The sequence below is a fragment of the Catharus ustulatus genome, chromosome 3 (assembly GCF_009819885.2).
Source record: "Catharus ustulatus isolate bCatUst1 chromosome 3, bCatUst1.pri.v2, whole genome shotgun sequence".
In the NCBI taxonomy this organism is placed as follows: Eukaryota; Metazoa; Chordata; class Aves; order Passeriformes; family Turdidae; genus Catharus; species Catharus ustulatus.
In genome coordinates, this window is record NC_046223.1 from 42122585 (window position 1) to 42142466 (window position 19882).

A 19882-nucleotide genomic window follows, 5' to 3' on the forward strand; every position below is an offset into this window, starting at 1 on the left:
CATGTGTACAACTTTTTCATGATTTCATTATTTTTACCCCATTCATGTGACTTTCGAGACAAACACATCTAAACAATGCCACTTCATATACCCATGTAACTGCTACTTTGTTTCTTAAAAAAAAAAAAACCACACAAAAACCCAAAAAAACTTTACTGTGTTTGATGCTTGTTTTGTGCATCTAGGGTGTTGATAGCTGTTCTGCTAATTACCCGGCTGAAGGAAGTTGATGAACAGTTAATACAAGAATTGTCAGCTTGGATAGTGTTTATGTTCCCCAGGCTACTATGAGATCTGACCCAACCTTTTAGCTGTCATTAAATAAATGGGTATAAATTTAAAGTTCTCCTGGAACATCTTTTAGAGTGTTGTAAGCAGTGCTTGGAGAAATGAATGTTGTCTGAAATTTGAGACTTCTGGATTTGAGAATGACCTGCCAGTCCTGTGAATATCTTAACATTCCTGATAGGATCAGCCCACTGGCCCCTTTACCAGGAGCAATAGCTCCAACTAAAGGTGGACTTCTTTTGCAATAGGAAGACAAAGTTGTGTGGCTGAGTGAACAGTTGGCACTTTACAGTAGAGCTGGGTCAAAGCAGGGGAAAAGAATTGGTGCTTTGTGCTCAGCTGCTTTGCTCCATTACAGCTGGGAGAATGCTCTTCTCCATCACTCTGGATGTACAAATTAACTGTCCTTCCCTGTTAAAATACAAACTCGTGGCTTTGGAGGAGATGTGGAAGTACAGTAAATCAGATGAAAACATGACTTTTAACAAGAGAAAAAGTGATTGGGATAGAGAAGCATCCAACCAAAATACTCAACCTGGGAATCTTATAGCCCTCTCACTAGAAGTGGGATGTAAAGCTGATTTTCCTTCGCATCTTGAAAATTTAAGGTGAAGTTAGAACTGGGTACTGTTGTACACACAGTATTACAGACACAAATGCCTGCAAGTGCTCTGGCATACCTCATCATCCCACTGCTCCCTGCCTTGGTCTGGGAGTGTTCCAAAGTAGACACTAGTTACTGATCATAAAGAAATGAAATGTCATATCTTAATAGTTGCTGTATTCTCACTTCTGCCTTCCATATAATTTATAGCCACTTTCCTATAGGTATTATGTTTAGAATAGCCTCTGACCTGGATACAGTTGTCTTCACAATTCTTATGATTCAGATGTTAACAGCAGTTCCCAGGTGGGCAGCTTGGTGACTTTTGCCTTCTTTCTTCAGTTATGGTCAGAAGACAATTTTAAAAAAAACAGTCCTACTTTCTCTTTAATTTAGTTGGAAATTCTTTCTTGTTTAAGTGCTTTTGAATAGGAATATTTGCTGCTAAGCAAGAAGGCATCCATGCCACAACGTAGGAGCAGTAACTGCCCATGTTCAGGCTCTTTCTCTAAATGTAGTTGGGACAGGAATTTTCCTGTATTTTCTCACGATACAGTTTTTGCTTGCCTTTTTTTGCCTTTTTTTTTTTTTACTAAGAGGAAATGACTTCTCTTGTATAAACTCTTGTGAATTACTAGCTGTCTTTCCTTTTGACAGCAATATTATCTCCTTTGCTAAAATAATGTCTTTCTAATAACTAAGACAAGAGGTTGATCTTTATATTTGTCGTTTTCACTTAGGAATGACAAAGTTTTAGCCCCAAATAAGGGGAATTTACTTGGAGGTAGCATCCTCTAGAATACATTCACCAAATTAGTGCCTAAATGAAATTAATTAATTTTGTTCTTTAGTTTTCATGCTCAAAAATGAACAGTGGAGGGAAATAATTGTAAGAAAATTAGCCAAACTGTTTAGACTTTTTTATTAATTAATTGGGGAGGAAGATACTTACATGAAGGTTGTCCTCACAAAATCTGCTAAGATTTAATTTCTCTTTCTGTCTTGTACTGCTTTGTGTCTTAGAGGTCTTTCTGTAAGTGAAATTGGATTGTAAAATAAAATCCAGGAGTAGGAAAGGATCCCTGTTACATGCAATTTATAGCAAGATCAAATAATTTGTTGATTTATACTAATAAGGATAAAAAAACTGTGTGGAGGAAAAACAAATACTTTAAAACATATGGTGCAGTAAGAAATAATACATGTAGTCCAGTTAATTTCTACTTGTATTATTGTGCCAGTGGATATTCCTGTCCATCAAGAACTTATATACTGTTAGCTTTAAAGAATCATGCAAAGTTTGGGTTGTGCTCAGTTTTCCTATCTGTGCAGCATCATATGCCTATATAAATCAGGATTGTCTGTTGGACATGAGTTGTCCTTGTGAGCTGTTTAATCCCAGTAGTCAAAAGTTTTCTTTCCTTCACTCTCTGCTTTTTCCAAAACACATCTGCTGCAGATACAGTGGGAGACTTTATTTATCTCCTGAGACTATTTGCAGATTTGCTGAATGAGCCTGTTACTTTAAATGGATTGACCCTTTGACTAATGAGTCATGATTTTCCGGTGCTTAAATTCTAATCCAGAATGAAGAAAACAGTTGACTGCTGGAGCTGTGGACTGTTGGTTCCAAGTAATTAATTTAACTTTACTATACCTATGAGACTGTGGTTGTTGAAGCCCTTTGGAACATAAGTCACCTCTGTCTTCTACTGGGGGCTCATACATGACTGCTAAAAATGTCTCCCTGTGTAATTTGTGCTTTCATGTATGTAGTTCTGTGCACCTCTGTTTTGCTTTTTTTTTTCCTTAGGGATTTTAGGCAATCCAATGTAACAAAGCATACTCGTAGTGGCTGGACATTATATTGATGGATCTGTAGCATAGCATTTTCTACTGAATGAGTCATTTTTAGATGCCAGTATTTGGTTACCTTTTTTTACCCATCTTGCCCATGTGAGTGACCAATTAAAATTGTGTCTCTGTTAGTTACAGGATGAAGAACGCAGACGGCAGCAACAATTGGAAGAAATGCGGAAACGAGAAGCAGAAGACAGGGCCAGGCAGGAAGAAGAGCGCCGACAGCAAGAGGAGGAGCGGACCAGGAGAGAGGCTGAAGAAAAGGTTGTGGTCTTCTGAGTGCCACAGGGGTTCTTGCAGGCTTTCCTCTTCAGCTCTTCCACCTCAGTGTTGGGTCAGCAGGGTGTAAACACAGTAGCTCTGGTGAGAAGGGTCATGGCCCAAGGCTTCAGTTTGTCCAATCCAAACCATAAAGTAATTAAACAAACAGCCCATTCCTGCTGGCTGGAGTTGACTGGTATTGCAGAAATAGTACTGTGGGCTTAGTACCTGAAGGTTTTTAGCAGTGGCAAGGCTCAGATGGCACTTAGATATTTCTGTAGTATTTTTAATATGGATACAGAGAGAAGTATGAAATATAGTGTAGTAGTGATGAATGTTCCATATTGGTTTTTGTGTTTGAACTGTGGGAGGGAAGGGGTTTCTGGAAAGCAAGTAAATAATTTCAGCAGATAAGTGTACAGTCAAATTATAAAAATTTAGGCTTGTAGGTTCCTTTGAAATGTTATACATTACTATGAGAAACTTTACTGACAAAACTGGAAGACAAAAGGACTTACTTGACTTAGCATGTTTCTTAGACCTTTTTATTCCTAGAGAAGGCAGTTGTTAGTAACAGTGACTTCAAAAAGAAGGAAGGCTAGCTTTTTCAAGTTGTTCATCTTGGAAAATTGAGCAAATACATTTTAAAAGCCCCCAAACCTTAGATCTATTTAACTACAGTCATTTAGTTTTCAAGCTTTGTTAAATTGCTTCCCATAAACAGCATGGGCTGATGAGTGAAAGAGGTGGTAATAAGAGAAAAGTGAGGAAGGTGTATATGGAGTGAGGAAAGTATATTTTTAAATATACTTTCAAAAAATGCTTCCAAGAGAAAATAACTATGGCTTTCTTAACTTCTGACAATGATGCAGCCAAATGACATTTGGATCACACTTGAAAGTGTTTTCACTGACAGATGTTTACTGAGATACTTCTACCAACTCAGAGCTCAGTACCATCAGTAAAATGGTTTTAGAGAGTGGTGCAAGGAGATGAATTTCACATCTTTGCTGCAGATGAACAAGATCAGATCTATTTATTATTTTTTCAGGATAACTAACTAAGTGTTGGACAGATAAACAGATAAGGTGGATTTTATTAAATATGTGGATTAAAACCAGAAGTAATAGTTATTCCAAATGTCATATATGCCCAGCAGAAGTTACACTATGCTTATACCCAAGAGTTTTGTAATGTACATACAGTTCTCAAACACACCTCATTTGTTATCAATAAACCCTTGTATTAATTTACAATGCGTCTGAGACAAGACCTGAACAGAATTAAATGCTATTTAGTTTAAAAACAGAACAGTCTTTTAAAGAGGAAGAATACATAGAAGATATTTCATGACCTTTTAAATGGTCAGTAACCTCATATAAATACCGTTAGCATAGTTTCTGTTTTAAATGCTTTTTGACAGCATTTATTTGATGCCTGTTTTGGAAAAGTTCTTTGTAATCAATTTTTGTGTGAAAGTAGTTTTACTGGTGTTTACACTAGAAGTTTTGCTAGGAGTCATGTATTCCAGGGCTCTGTTGGCTAATTTACATTGTATAATGAAACAAAATTACAAAGTTCCTTTTTCAAGATGGTAGTTAATTTTAGTTATTTTCTTCTCCGACAGATTCTCTACAGCTTTAGTAAATTTGCACCTTATTAACTCTAGTTACAGTTTGAGCAATAAATGTTGAAATGCCCTTAGTTTACACAGGCAGTTCCCTCAGTGACCACAGGCAGTGGTAAATCTGTAAATAACAGCTAGTGTTATTGGATGGCTGCTACTTTTTGGCAAATGTGACAGTTTAACCACTGGCCAAACACCAGTGCAACCATGAAAATCATTCAGTCTTAGTAGTAAATATTGTTTGTATGTGTCCATATAGATGCCCTGCTTATTGCTAGAGAGGGAGACAAAAAAGATTGATGGAAGATGTTTGTAGTTCAGTGATGTAAAGCTTAAATCTCATGGATTGAAATGTCTGACTGCTGTGTTTCTGTTTCCTCTGGGCTTTCAGAGGCGCCAGGAAGAGGAGTATTACAGTCGCTTAGAGGCTGAAAGGCGCAGGCAGCATGATGAAGCTGAACGAAGATTGCTGGAGCCTGACGAGCCTGGTCTGTACAGACCTCCGCTTCCACGGGAATATGAACTCCCATCCCCAACCCCTTCATCTAACGCTCCTCCTCCCCCACCTCAGCGAAACACCTCTTACCTCAAAACACAGGTCCTCTCCCCTGACACGATTTATACTGCCAAGTTTGTTGCATACAATGATGATGATGATGAGGAGGAGGATTCCAATCTAGCAGGTCAGGATAAGTACTCCAGCACAAGAAAATCTTATGGTGACTTTCCTCCTGCCACCCTTAAGCCACAGCAGCCCTCCCGCCAGCCTCGCCCAGTTTCAGATGGCATCTTTCTTTCCAACTCATTCCAGTCATCTGCTGTCAATGCCAACAGTACTGCTGTCAAAAAAAGCCAGCCCCCGCCCCCATCAAACAAACCGAGTTTCATCCATGCCAGCAGTTCTAAAGGTAGAAACAATGAAATTAGTCATCTCTACAAAACTATCCTCGTATTTTCAACTCCAGTGCTCTAGATTCAATCACTTATTTTGTGATTTCCCCCTCCCTTAATCACTGTTTTCACTCTGGTGATCTAACTTAAATCCTGATATTAATATGAATCCTTCAATTTTTAATTATTTTGATCTCTCAAATTTTCTTGCTCTTTACCCAAACTTTCAAAAGCAAAAATTCCATCTTTCATGTATGAATCAGAAATTATTTTAACTGCTACTCAATCAGTTTGAAGTACTGTTGGTTTTGGCTTTCACTCTGTATCTCTAAGTGATTTGTTTTGTATGACTGACTGCTGTTTACTCAGGACATCTGAAAGTGCACCTTTCTTGAAAACAGGAAACCTCTCCTAATGGGTTCATGGACAGAACCTATCTTCTGCTTTGTTATTGGTACCAGGGCTCTCTCTCTTTTAACAGTGTGTGCAAATGGCTTTAAAAATTGCATTTGTAGATGTAGTTCTTAAATACACAAGCACCAAAAGAAACGCAGGTCTTGAAGTTAGTTTCATGTTTTAGGCACCATTCCAGATGTTCTGGTTTGTACAGTGCAGTGTCCTTGCAGGGAGACAAAAATCTAAATTTCATCTTAGTACTGTTTGCTTTACTCATTCCCTTCCCTTCTACACCTCTGTGTTTCTTTGACTTCTCATCTTGTATAACCCCAAGCCAACTATAATGAAGTTTAATTTCACTTAGAGGTCTAGCTGCCAGTAACTTCAGCACCATATTTTACCTGCAGAGTACTAGTTGAACTATTACTCCTGAATTCAAAGCTAATTCAATTCAAAGTTTTGGGATTTTTTTTAAACTGCTGCTGTATAGGAGAAATCTTGTATACTTGACTCTTTGAGTATGTCTCACTCTGGTAAGATTGCACTTTATTGACACAATACTTTGTCTTTAAGCACCAGCCTCTGCTGGTACTTCTGCATTTGTTTTATATTCTTTTGAAGGTGGTGGCCATGGCATTCTCCTAGTTTATTCTTTTTACTTGTGCTGGAGGTTAACAAGTGCCTGACAACCAACTCTAGGTGATCAACTCATCCTTCTCAAATGAAAAGGGCAGCAAGTCACCTGAGATATCAAGGGAAAGTGTTTATGCTGGCTTCAAGCTGAATGGTAAACTTTTTTGCTGGATTCAAGTCTCAGTGTCACAGGTGGAATCCTATAATATGTTATATCCCTCATCACTTTTTTGACCACCTAACAAATTAGGAAAATCCTTCACTTGCTTTATTCAGCAGTGTGCCATTGGCATAGGGAGGATATACTCCTCCAAATAGGTTCCGTCTATTAGAAGCACTTCTAATCCAGCTGCGGTAGTATGTCAATCTGATATAGGATATATATGAGGCCACTGAGCTGCTTGTCTACATCCTTGTCAGTTGAGGCTCAAGTCATGATTTTCCAACAAGGAAAATTAACATCCTTTCCTTTGCAGTTCAAATTAGCTTCTGCTACAGTTGAACTGCTTCCAGTGCTGAAGAGAAGCTCTGCACAGTATTGTGTACTTTTTAATATTGCTGAAGGGACAGTTTAGCTCAGTTATAATTACTGTCCCACTGGTGCAATTGATGATTAATAGTTCCACTGTTTGTGGTCAGCACAACACCCAAGTTGCATAAAAAAAAGTATCCCCAGTGATTCTCTGTAAAGGCAGAGGAAGCCTGGTCATTTACATTGGTGTTGCCTGTGAGGTCTCAGGATGAAATAGTCTCTGTGGTAGTAGCCTCTCTTCTGCAACCCCATCTGTCACTCCTGTTTGGCTCTGTAATAGGTTCTGAATCTTAAAGGAAGGTGAGGGAAGACTTTAGCTTTTCAATGTGTTTTCATTAGACTTTTGGAGTATAAGTAGACATTCTGGGTGTACTACCATTGTGCCTAACCATCATGCATGTGAAGCCACTGATAAACACACAGCCAATTTTGTACCAGAAGGACTTTAGCTTTTGAACACCAGATATCACAAAAAATTAAGAATATTATGAAATGGCAGGCTTCTGACAGTGTAGTCATGGTAGTGTATATCTGTACTGAATATTTCTGTTCAAAGGACTTTCTTTTTCTAGAAATTCCTATTTGAAATTGACTGTAATGAAGAGTAAAATGTGCCTTCCATCACAGCACATAGGCTTGCAAAAGCCCTTGCTTCCCATCCCTATTTGGTACTTTGAAGGCTGTACATGTAATGAATTAAGCAACCCCAGAACCATCAGTCACTAGTTGTCACCACCACTCTCCCTGCCTCCCATCATCCACAACCCAGAATGCCATTTAATATATAATTGCATTTCTAATCCTACTTTCTGTTAATTTTAATTTAAAAATGAATCTCAGGAAAGTCAAATGTTCAGTGGTATTGTGTGTGCACATTTATTTTTCCTGAAGAACAATCAAAAGGACAACTTACAAAGATTTGGTTAGGGTTTTGGTAACAATTAAGGAATATTGTAGTATGATGCTTCGCCTTTAATAGCCTAATTCATAAACCATACAACTAATTCTGAATACTCTTATTTCATAATTTTTAAACTAGCCATGAGAACAGGTTAACTTCACTTGATTGCTCAAGCTTCTATGAAGACTGCCTGCGTAATGTACAAAGCCGTTTGCACAAAATGCAGAATTCACTGTGCAGTTTGACCATCTCCCATCTCGCTGACTCTGTTACATTCCTGTCCTTTACAGCTCTTTCCTGTTCTGAGTGTTAACTCTAGTAAACCATGCTTCTGCAGATTTTGCTCTCGTGCCTTCTTCCACTGGGTCTCTAAAGACCGTTGGGTCTGTCAGCTCACCAAAGAAAAAGTCAACACCAAATGAAAACCACTATCCTAATGCAAATGAAACTATAAACCACAGCTTGTGCATCCAGCCACAAGCTTTTTGAAGTAGGGAAGGCAGTACTTACAGGAATGTAAGACTCACAACTGAGAGGAAAAAATCTTGATATGCCTGGCATACCTAGTATGATTTGGTTTGCTGCAAATTTCTGATTGAAAGAGATTGGCCTACAGCACTTTAGCTAAATTGGCTTGTATATTCTAACCTCCTTCAGAATTTTTTCTGAATATTTCTGAGAAACTAGATGTACCAGTGGAAGAAGCAAACATCTCCTTTTGTACCAAAGAAGGTTCACAAGACATAACATGTATGATACTGAGACCAGAACTGTCTGAGCACAAATCTGAGTAATGTGCTGACACTTCTTTACTCTTTTCCTGACAGTTATTAAGAGAATATGGTCTTAATTATTAACTAAATTATTAACTTCTGATTGGAAATAAAAGGTTTTGTCTTGTGGCCTTTACAAAGAATTAATATAATGTGTAAAACTTGTGTGTTACATCAACTTAAAGGTGCAGTGCTGCAAGGGTTACTTGAAATTTAAATTCAGGGATGGGAGGAAGGGGCCATCTTCTGCGTGATACTGTGTGTATACTGAGACTTAACAGGACTAAAATTCTGATTCTGCTGAATTGCGAAGATGGTATATAGTAATCTTTGCTTACTTTTAGCCTGAGAAAGAGAGGAGCTACAGCTAACTTACTTCCTGTGGAGTTTGTCACAGGATAATGAAGAGTGTTGCTCTTTCTGTTGATCTCCTTGAACAGCTGTCTGATTTGGCATGTGCTGGATAATCTAAACAAAATGGGTTTTGACTCAAAATTAGGCCATTTTAAGAGGGTTGGAATTGAATAGTACTGGGATTAAATATTCTAGAGGTCAAATGACCTCTGATTATTTATGATTCTCATTTGAGATTGTTTCTTGAAAGAAGCACTGCACCTTTTGAATACAGTATAAAACTTCTGTGTTGTAGCTGCAGTCCTTACACTTACTACTTACTTGTTTTTCCATAAGGAATAAATTCATACACTGGATCTACAGGAGCAGCTGCTGGGGAAGTTTATCGGGATCCAAGAGACAAAAGATCTAAAAGGTGACATACAGGAGTCCATAAACTTTTATACAACTGACTTGGCTAACTTCTGCAGTATTTTCTGTTGTCATCGTTCTATCTCTGGGGGCTACTCAAGAGTTCTGCTGTTCGCTCTATTATGGGTTACTATAAAACACAACTAAGTTCTCTCCACAAGTCCTTAGATGATCTGAAGCACTGCTGAACAACAAGTTTTGGCACTACAACTAAGTAAACAAAATGCTCACAGTAAATGAGTAACTTCAACTGTTTTAGGTGTATTTTTAAGTCTGAACAATACCTCTCCAGTGGGATTCTTACCAAATTTGTAATAAGCATAAATATTATAAGCTGTGTATATATCTCATACAGGCTTTAGCATGCAGCATACTGAAGATGGGACAATAGAAGCTTTGTCTTCCAGTGCTTTTACTTAGAAATGTGCCACCACAGAAAAGCTAGTTTAGCCAAAGCAGTAATGCTGTGCTAATACAGGCAGAGCCTTAATTTATACCTGCCGTTCATGTTGAAAATTGGCAAGCATTTCCATTTATTTTGACATGCAATAAATGGTCAAGTTATAAATTTCTCATAAGTGATAGCACAATGTCAGAGTTAAATGTATGTGTGAGGAACAAAACCTTTCAGAACACAGAACAGGGACTCTTGCTGTAGTCAAAGAAGCTGTCATTACATGTCATCAAGAATGATTATGTTTAAGGACCTTGTAGATGAGAATTATAAAAAATACTTTTTGTTTCCTTTGCAGTCAAGATGCAGATTTACCTGGAGCACCAGAAAACTTGACGTTCAGGGAACGCCAGCGACTTTTTTCACAGGGTCAGGATGTATCCAATAAAGTAAAAGCTTCTAGGAAACTAATGGAACTGGAAAATGAGTTGAACACAAAATAAGATTAAAGCACCTTATCAGATGTAATGGATGATCTCCAAATTGAGGGATTGAGATTGGGGGCACACTACAGTATGAACAGAAAATGAATGTTTTCTGAAAGGAGTGACTTTGATTCCTCTATATCTAAGACTGTTAATTAAGACTTAGAGATGTTGCAATAGCAAGAAAACTGATTACTTTGCCAGGAGCTTGTGGTTTATACAATGAAAGCACTGTAAATTTTTTAAGATATGAATCACGTGAAGGTAACTTTTTTCTGTTTTGGGGGTTAAGTTCTTTTGCACCAGACCAAGTAGCACTTGTCAAAGATAAGTTCTGTTTCCTGGTGTTTTACAGACACACTTTTGTTTTAGCTGCTGAGCAGAGAGAGTGAGAATAGCTTGAACTGCCTAAACTAAACTGTGCACTAGAAATTAGTATTTTAGGTTGTTTGACAAGAAGCCAATGTCTGGGCCACCTTAAATAAGGTTTCATATGCAAGTTTGGCATACTGTATGGTGTTCATGGAAGGATCAGCATATCAATACAGATCTTACCATTACTTAGTACCGGCATAACACACATTCTCTAGATAGATTCTCTTGGAATAAAAATGTTTCTAATCTTATGTATTTGTTGGGTCTAAAATGGATGCCTAAGATTTTATCTGTACTTATGGAAAAGTCTTTGTTGATGCATCCCCACTATATGTGCTTCAGACTTTGAAAATGTGAAGATAACAACCTTTGGATAACTGTTTCATTAAAAATTACATAAGCAATAGATAGTAGGCTACACTTAGTGGCCCTTCATCAGCTAGGACCAAAATGTTAGTAGTGTGTTAAAGGCAAGGATTCCAGTTAGAAGGTGAGCAGAACACATGGGTATGTTTTCTGAGAAATTCAGAGTAGAAGTTATTGGGCAGTTGGGCCTGGAACAGTATTGATAAGTCTGCTATTATCAGTTCAGCAATAGATTTTTGTTTTCTATGGAGCTGTGAATTGGCATATTAGAGAAGAAGATGAAGTGTAAAGCATCAAATACAATACTGCAGTCTGGAAGAGGGAATGTTCGCAAGGTCGTTAAGAGAGCTGGTGTGCTAGCAAGCAACCATCCCTGCTCACATGAGGAAGCAGTGCTAGCGAGCTCCTCTTCCATCTAGCTGGCTTTACTGACATCCTGTTACTGTTGTACTGAAAGCCTTTTTGGCAGTTCAAGCTATTTTTACACACTGTTATAGCCTTATTTAATTTTAAATTGTTAATCTTTTTCCTCCCACTGTTTCCTCAGCTATGCTTATGTGGCTGATGATGTTGGGAATAAGGACCTCATCAGAGTCTTTCTCATTGTGTGATGTTAAGACAACATATATTGTGATTCCAAACAAATTTTCTATTTGACAAAGCCCTTTACTGGCTTTAGATGATTTTTTTCCTGTATCATATTGTTCTCTTATAAATATATATTTAGGGATTTGTGCACACTTCCAAATACAAAGGGGTAGACTTTCACTGCCTTAGGAAAGAAATCACTTTTAATAAGAGTTGTATGATAAATAAATGCAAGTTAATGAAAATTGGAGTGTAAATATTTTTTACGTATTTCAGGTTTCTTATTTGAAAGTGTGCTTTTACCGTTTCACCTGTTAAATATGAAGTAGAAGATTAAACTGGTTCAAAGTGTTAATGAAGGATCTGCATGCTTGCTATGTCTGTTCATCAGCAAAAGCAAGCCTCTCCCAATTTATCTTGAGAACACTAGCAGCCTTACAGTGACAAATTTTTCTTGAGGAAAAAAACTTATGCTGTGGCTGAATTACTGTTGCTGCTAGACTCTGAAAAAGGCTTAGCAAAAACAATACCTATAACCTTCAGTTGAGTGGATTTGGCCGCTATTGGGCATTCGGGTCAAGTGTGAATATGTGTAAAAGTGCTTTTCATATTTGTCTGTGCATTATTTGAAAAAAAACATCAAAACTGCTGTAGTTTCCCATTTCTACTGTATTTCACTTGCAACCTATTTTTAATAAAGTTTGTATTGTATTTAACTTTGCACTAAATGTTTTTTGTATTCTTTAGTTCTGTATTCCGAACAGCATTATCATAAACCAGAGGGGCTCTTGAAATGTTTTGCCTTGCCTGTCCTCTTAAAATGTATTTACAAGCAAAGTCAGGGTATCTCATATGAAAACCTCAATTTTACACGGAGAGTCAACAGAGGCTGACCTTCACTAATCAGAGAGGAGAATTTCTTAGCCTAATGTGCTATAGGTACTGACTTGAAGGAAGTTATTTTTACAGCTTAACCAGCAGTTTACCAAGTGATAAATACCACCGGTGTCTATTTACAGACTAGTCACACTGTATTTGTATCTTCCTTAAGTGCAAAGTTGTTCTAACAGTAAAGAGGAACCTAGAACATGGCATCTCTTGGAAAAGTAAATAGTGTATGCAGAGTTTCTACTGGGGTTGCTGTGGTTAATGGGAGTCAGCAGTTCAAACTCTGCTTGGGGAGGGAGCCAGGCCCCCATCAAGTGCTGTAGCTGTACATGTGCTGAAGATGGAATTGAGAGCCACCTCAAAAGAACTTAACTTTTAACTTTGAAGGAATGTCTAGACTAGAAGAAAATGGAAACAATCCATTGCCCTTCTGTATGTGAAGATCCCTCAGTTTAAACAAAAGAACCAGTACAAGCAAAAAGTGGTGTATTTGAGTCTGTAGTCATTGCAGCTGTGAACTTTGTCATAGAAACTTTTATTTCTAGACCAAACTACTCCAGAGGTTATGAAAGAGGAACTGTGTGTGATGTGCAGCAGTAGTAATGTATTTTCAGTAGGAAAAAAGTTTTGGGCTATGCCTTCAGGTCAGGTTTGCTCAGTGAGCACACCAGTATGATGTTGTTGGGCAGTGCAGCACTTGCTTTGCTTTAGGGATGTGAGCTGTCAGCCTTGGCAGCACAGCTCTTGGTGTTTTTACTGATGATGGCCCTTATGGTGATAACTCTGTGAAGTTACCTTTGCATACGCAGTCAGAGCTCTACTAATCATTTTAAACCTGTGGTAAATTCTCCCTTCTGCACCTATCATCCATATACACTGTTTTTCAACTCCTTTAGGTAGTCTGTACTACAGCCTTGCTGGGGTTTGAGGAAAAGGCAGGGAAATAAAGATGTTGACGAAGTCCATAGCATGCATCCTGTTCCCTGAAATAATAAGCAATATACTTGATCATACAGAGTGCTGTTTGTATGTCAAGCAGTGAGTACACAAGTAGCAGAATAAACAAGATTTTCTTTACTCCTAATTCAATTAGATAACACAAAACAGTGCTGATAAAAAAAGAGCTTTGGTAATAACAGTCTTAAAAGACATGTAGTGACTCATGTATGTGATGATAAGAATTAGTGCTTCTTCCTGTTTTTGTCAAATGATACTGCTGTCTCAGGGTCAGTTACTGGCTGTGTGGACCAGAAGGCAAAGCCTCACAGGTTAAAAATTTGGAGTTGTCTGACTTCTTTCACAGCTGCAATGGCAGGTAAACTTAATAAGACCACAGTGCAGTACACCTGCCCAGAGAATCTCAGTTTATTGTTACTGTCAGGTGCTCAGAACTTAACTACAGTTACCAAAAATGTGCAATGAAATACAGCTTCACCAAATATTCTTAACAGGCTGTGTGCAGTACAGCAGTCTCAAGTTACCATCTGCTGAATGTGGAAAATGTCACCTCACAGAGGCAGTAGAAAACACAGGGATGTACAGCAGAATCTCTCTGTGTTTGGCAGAAGAGGGATAACAGCTTTCTCTCCTGGGCTTTTTTCCAAATGCTTTTCTACCCATTGTGTTTCTTGTTACTGCATTTAGGAATGTTGCGATGGACAACTCATCAGAAGTTTATGGAGCTGAGACTTCTTAGGTCTTGTTGGTTCCACTGCTGGGGTTAAAGTTAAATGCATCAGAAATATTCAAGACAGTGCTTACTTAATAGTATTTTAAGATTTGTAATCTACTGATGGATTTTATAATCCATGTAGGGTATTTCACTGATGCTGAAATAGAGTTAAATGTGGATTTAGACAGTTCTATTAAATTTCTGGCCCTGAAATTCCACAGAAGGATCTGTAATATAACAGGGCTTTGCATTTGCAGGGGGCATAAGGGATCAGGTTGGTAGAAGTTTGGGTGAAAAAAGATTTTTCAAAGCAGAGAATCAGTGTAGAAGGTTGTGCTGCAGTACAGTTCGGCAGCATTTCTAGAAGATTCATAATTGTTTCTTGCCCAGGTCTCACCAATAGGCTGTTTTGTTCCCTGCCCATCAAGCAACCTCTTCTAAGCTTTGGAAATAGAAAGGAGATCCCTAAAGAGATTTGCTGCTGTTATGATCAGTCACACATCATACTGATTTTTTTGTTTTTCTACTGATGGGACAATTTTCAGTACTATTTGATCTTCAGAGCTATACAGAGAAATTACTAAATAGGAGTAGTGGATTCTCAGTTTTAGGCTACTACTTCAAGGAGTGATAGTAAATTAAGTCTTGTCTGTTACAGCCTACAGAAATAATCTCCTTAATAGTGGGTAAGATCCACATAAGGGAGACATTAACCATTACACTTCAGAGGTGATCCTTCTGGGATGAAGTTGGTTTTTGCTGGAAAATAACATTGTTCTGACTTGATTGCTGCTGCAGGATAAGCATTACATACAAAATCACAGCTCATTGTCAAGAATTGTGAGTCACACCCTGCAAGCAACTAAATCATCCTCCCCCAAAATAGCTGACGTTGATTAAAATCCTGTCTGCCTTACTTAGTGCCAACAACGTGTAACATCCACACCATTGCAGCACTTTTGAACTGTTTTTTAGCCTGTATCCATTTGTCAGTTCTCATTTTTCAATCACAGCAGAACTAGTTGCAAGGAGGAACTGCCAAGTTACACTTCTGTGTGCCAAACCTAACTGCAACCAGCCAGATGGGTCTTTTTTTTTTCAACAGAGGCTATAGATTGTAGCAACTTGTTGAAGATGCAGGATCCCAGAAGATGGTGGATAGAGCTGCACAGGGGTGTTTGGTTTGGTCTGTGATAGATGGGCTGTATCTGGGTTCCTCAGTAAGGGAGCACTATCCCTTTTGTACTAAACATGGACGGATTCACTGCTCTGTGTGTTTGGATTTTCTGCTCCCCACATGAGAGCACATTTGCCATGTTCAGTAGAGAGTAACTTGATACTGCTATTTTGCAGAACTGGATTCCTCTGTAATTATCATGTTGGTTTTGGTTTAAAGAAAAAACAAACCCAAACAACTACAGTGCAAAAATAGTGCTATTTCCCACTTCCAAGAAGCTGACATGTCTGTATCTGGTATACTTACATATTTTATAGCCAAATAGTATAATGGCTGCTTTCAAGACTGCGTAAATCTTCCTGTGCAATACAGTAGAGTACCAAGCTATATCGCTAATGCATGTCACATTTTCACCTTGGAAACCTCATGTGAGACCCCCAGCTACAGCCTGGATGAATAGCTCCTGCCCTGGGCAGCTTCTTGCGAGTCCCACACCACCTGAACCCACAGGCTTTGTGTTGTCCTGCAACCAGCCCTAACGCCGGCGGTGTTCGCAGTTACTAAACAGACTCCGTGGTGCATCATCGAGCTCAGCACCAAAGCAAGGTCACTACAGCTGCTTGCCCTGCGCTGGGTCTAATTGGGGTTTGAGTAGCTCCAAGGGTGGAGACTCCATCATCTCTTGGGGCAGTCTGTGCCAGTGTTTGACTATCCTCACACTATCCTTAGACTCCTGCCTCCTGTCCTGGCCCCTGGGCACCGCAGAGCACAGTCTGTGGTGTTGATACTCTCCCACCAGGTATTTGCACATACTGACTGGATCCCCCTCAGCCTTCCCTTCCTCCAGGCTGTGCTTCCCCAAGCACACTCCATGCAACAGATGTTCCTATCCCTTAATCTTCTTTGTGGCCCTTACAGCCTTAGGCCAAAGCACTCATCACCAACTGCTTATGGGGGAAGTCCTGCAGCCGATATCAGAGCTCTCAATTCTGTCCTTCTCCCCGCCCTTTTTGCCCTGGTGCGAGGTTTGTGCCTCTGGGCCCAGGAACCGGGTGGCCTCACCAGCCGTGGAAGCTCCAGGCTTTCCTTCTACTCCTGTACTCCCTGCCCTTATCCTTGGCCTTGGTCTCTGAGATCCTAAGTTTGCAGGCCGAGGGATCTCCCACTCCTCTGGATAATGGGTATGAACCTCTGAGGTCCCTTGTCCCATGGGACGCTGCAGGCGCAGGGATCCCCAGCCCCCATGGGTACCACAACTACTCCCGCTCGGCCTCCCTGCTGGGGGCGCGCTCCGACACAGGCACCCGCCCTGGCCCCGCCCTGTCCCGCTCCCTGCTCGCGGACTGGTTGGCCGCCGTGCCACTCAGGAGTGGGGCGTGGCTAGCAGGGTGTAGCGCTCGCTCAGCCAATCGCTGGGGTGAAGAGGGGGGCCCGTCGCCACGGCAGCCGCGCTACCGCCCCAGACGCGTCCCGGGTTAAATCCCCGCCGGATCCGCAGTTGGAGCCGTTGCCGTTCTCGCTCTCGCTCCGCCTCGGCGCGGGACCGGGAGGATGATGCGGCCGCACCGCGGTCTCGACCCGGGCTCCGTGTGGGCGCAGCGCCTGCGGCAGCTGGAGCAGCGGTTGCGCGTGAGGGGGCGAGGGGCGGGGCCGGGGCGGGGCCGGCGGGCGGGCACGTGCTGCGGGGCCGCGCCTCGGGGCCGCGCGGGAGCGCCTGGAGAGCGCTGCTTATCTCGCTCGCTCCTGGGCGGGGATCCCGAACCCGGCAGCGTGTGGGGGCTTGTTGGGCTCCCCACGGGTCGGAGGAGCCTGCTCCAACTGGGCCTGCCATAGAAGTAGAGCGGTGGCGGCTCTCCCTCCCTCCGGCCCCACCGCCGGGCAGGGCGGGCCCTCAGCGCTCTCGGGGTGCCCCGTGCTGAGGGAGCCTGTGCCCGCCACACCGTCGAAGTCCTCCAGTGGCGGTGCCTTGGGAATGGAAACTAACGTGCTTATATAGAAATAAATAAAATCGTGCTTCTCTAAGGACCACGGTTCTGGAAAATGGAGGTGGTTTCGCAAAGCAAAAGCGCTTTAAATTGTGTACGTACGCGTCCCCACGCAAGCAAGCAATGTAACAGAAAAGATAGAAATAAAGGAATATTAAGAGTTTATCCTAATTTTTGCATGATCATATACAAATATTGTTGTGATTAGGAAATGGGGGTAGGTAGTCCATTGATCTCAGAAGTTTGAGAAACAGCAGGCTATGGAGATGAAGGCTATCATAACAAAACTGTATTAATCAGACTCATTCATATGTTTAAAATTTTCATTTTTGTGTATTTGGGTGGGTTTTCTTCCTTAGACCAAAGAAGAAAGAATAGTTGTCCTGGAAACTGAAAATGCTCTTCTTCATCTAAAACTTGCAGAGGTGACTTGTTTAATATTTTTAATAAAAAATCTTGTGGAAATAGAAAAAAAAGATACTAAAATCTGTCTTGCTCTTTTCAGGTTTTGCCCTCTTTATCAGTTGGGAAGATCTATAAAGAGATTAAGGCTCAGCATCTCTTTTCAAAATCATGAATAGTAGCAGTAATGATAGGCTGGTTAAGTAACTAGAAGTCAGCTTGGGTTTAAATCTTTGCTATTGTGTTAAATCTAGAAAGCTGAACTGAGGGAATTACTCTGGAAGCATTAAATATGGACTAGTTCTTCTTACAGGGAACAGGTTTGTCAAAAAGACAGTGGCAGATTTTTCAAGAATACTTTTTAGACACAATTGAGATGATACTGTGAAAAGAACTGTTCACAGAGTGTGGGAGAGACATTTCATTACCAAGGATGCCCTGCTGTGTGTGTTTTTACAGTACTGGTATTGTTGCACATGTGCATTGTCACACAGCATACAGCAACAACTGGATACCCTCATTGCTTTATATCCTTCTGCAGAAGCATAAACCTATTCTAGATCCTCACTGAAATAAGGAGGAGCCTGTGATAATGTTTGGGGCCTTCAAAGGGGAGATTTCAGAGATTTAAATATTTTTTAATATAGATCTAGGCTGCTAGAGCAGAGCCAGCTGTGAGTATTAGTGGTGGTACAAACTGTTGGCCAAGAGTTTCTGATCTGGGCTGAAACATTAACTGGTTGGGCGACCTCAGGAAAGCCATTTGCCCTTCCTGTGGGTTTGCTAACACCCGTGGATAAAAGTGGGTTTAACATTTTTCGAAGTCTAACTGGAAACAGGTGGTATATCTGAAATGAGTTTTGCTAGCTAAACAGAAGAACACTAATTTATTCAGAGAAAATGTTTTTTATTGTTTTTGTTCTGCTTTACGGTATTTCAGTATTTCATCAGATTATTTTTTATCCTCACAAGCACAAGAAATAAATAATTCTAGTCAGTAAGGGATATCAGATGTAGGAAGAAGTTGCCTGTGTATTAGAGAATGAAGCCTTGTTTTTTGAAATTAGGGCACTGCTTCATTTTATTGAAAAATGTGGTGGAAAACATTGGTACCTACAGACACATGAGGGGCGTGGGCAGTGTTACCACAATCAGTCAGAAACAATTTCAAATTAAATCCTTTGCAATTAATCTTGCTCTGATGGTTCTTGCACTGATCAATGAAGTTATTTAAATACACTTTAAAATTTTGCTTCTTCTTGGTTAATTTGTCCCAGCAATCTGAAAATATGAGCTGAACTGACATCTGTGAAATAGTTTTACCTTAATTGAAGACTATTAAAACCAATACTAATTGAAATTAGTCTTATTTAAGGCTGCGCAATATTGCACCATATGTTCTACAGCTATACTGGTGAGAAAAGCTACTGCCCTTGATGGTCTATCCCTGATCCTTCAGATCTGCTGGGGGAGCTGCCTGAGTGATTGAGCTGTAACAAGTTCAGTCTCAGGGACCGGGGTTAACAGAGGTCTCATTCTTAACTTGTAAAAGCTAATTGGATTCATTTTGGCTGGAGTGAGTTGGGAAGCTTTGGAGGCAAACTTATGAGGATTGCCAGAAATTAGGATTTGCAGTGTAAATCTTTATCTATAGGTTGCATCAGTTTTACTAAAATGTTATCTCCTGCTATAGACCTCCTTGAGACAGTGATGAATTTCAGCACTTCTCTGTGTTCTGCTGCCGGGTATATTGTTACCCCAACAGCATACTGGAGGGGTTGTTACTGAACATAGGAAGTCAGATTCCTTCTAAGTAGACCTGCTTTTCCCCTGCTTTTTCCTGGTTGAAGTCTGTTTATCTACCTGCATAGCCCTTGTTTGTATTAGCAGTCTTTGAGGTCCTGACCTTGCAGCCTTCTTTACATAAAGCCAGAATGGATCTGATTGCAAAACTGGCATTTCACTTTGGAGAACACTATTGAGAGTTCATTTTCACTTCTGCTTATAGTAAAGCTGACT

At 40.2% G+C, this 19882-nt stretch overlaps 2 protein-coding genes across 25 annotated transcripts in view; both read left to right on the forward strand.

The window, feature by feature from the left end:
- Positions 1-12455, forward strand: part of AFDN (afadin, adherens junction formation factor) — a 113102-nt gene extending 100647 nt beyond the window's left edge. For 8 of the 21 annotated variants that reach the window (XM_033053854.2, XM_033053856.2, XM_033053860.2 and 5 more), the window contains 4 exons: positions 2882-3016; positions 5032-5548; positions 9457-9535; positions 10284-12455. In XM_033053854.2, the coding sequence (XP_032909745.1) occupies positions 2882-3016; positions 5032-5548; positions 9457-9535; positions 10284-10428 (876 nt within the window). In that variant the 3' untranslated portion in view covers positions 10429-12455. The remainder of the gene's footprint in view (positions 1-2881; positions 3017-5031; positions 5549-9456; positions 9536-10283) is intronic. The other 13 variants (XM_033053865.2, XM_033053866.2, XM_033053873.2 and 10 more) reach the window with 4 other exon arrangements.
- Positions 12456-16923: 4468 nt separating this feature from the next.
- The window catches only part of KIF25 (kinesin family member 25), an 89205-nt gene continuing 86246 nt past the window's right edge, over positions 16924-19882 (forward strand). For all 4 annotated transcript variants that reach the window (XM_033054580.1, XM_033054578.1, XM_033054579.1 and 1 more), the window contains exons 1-2: positions 16924-17105; positions 17821-17886. In XM_033054580.1, the coding sequence (XP_032910471.1) occupies positions 17028-17105; positions 17821-17886 (144 nt within the window). In that variant the 5' untranslated portion in view covers positions 16924-17027. The remainder of the gene's footprint in view (positions 17106-17820; positions 17887-19882) is intronic.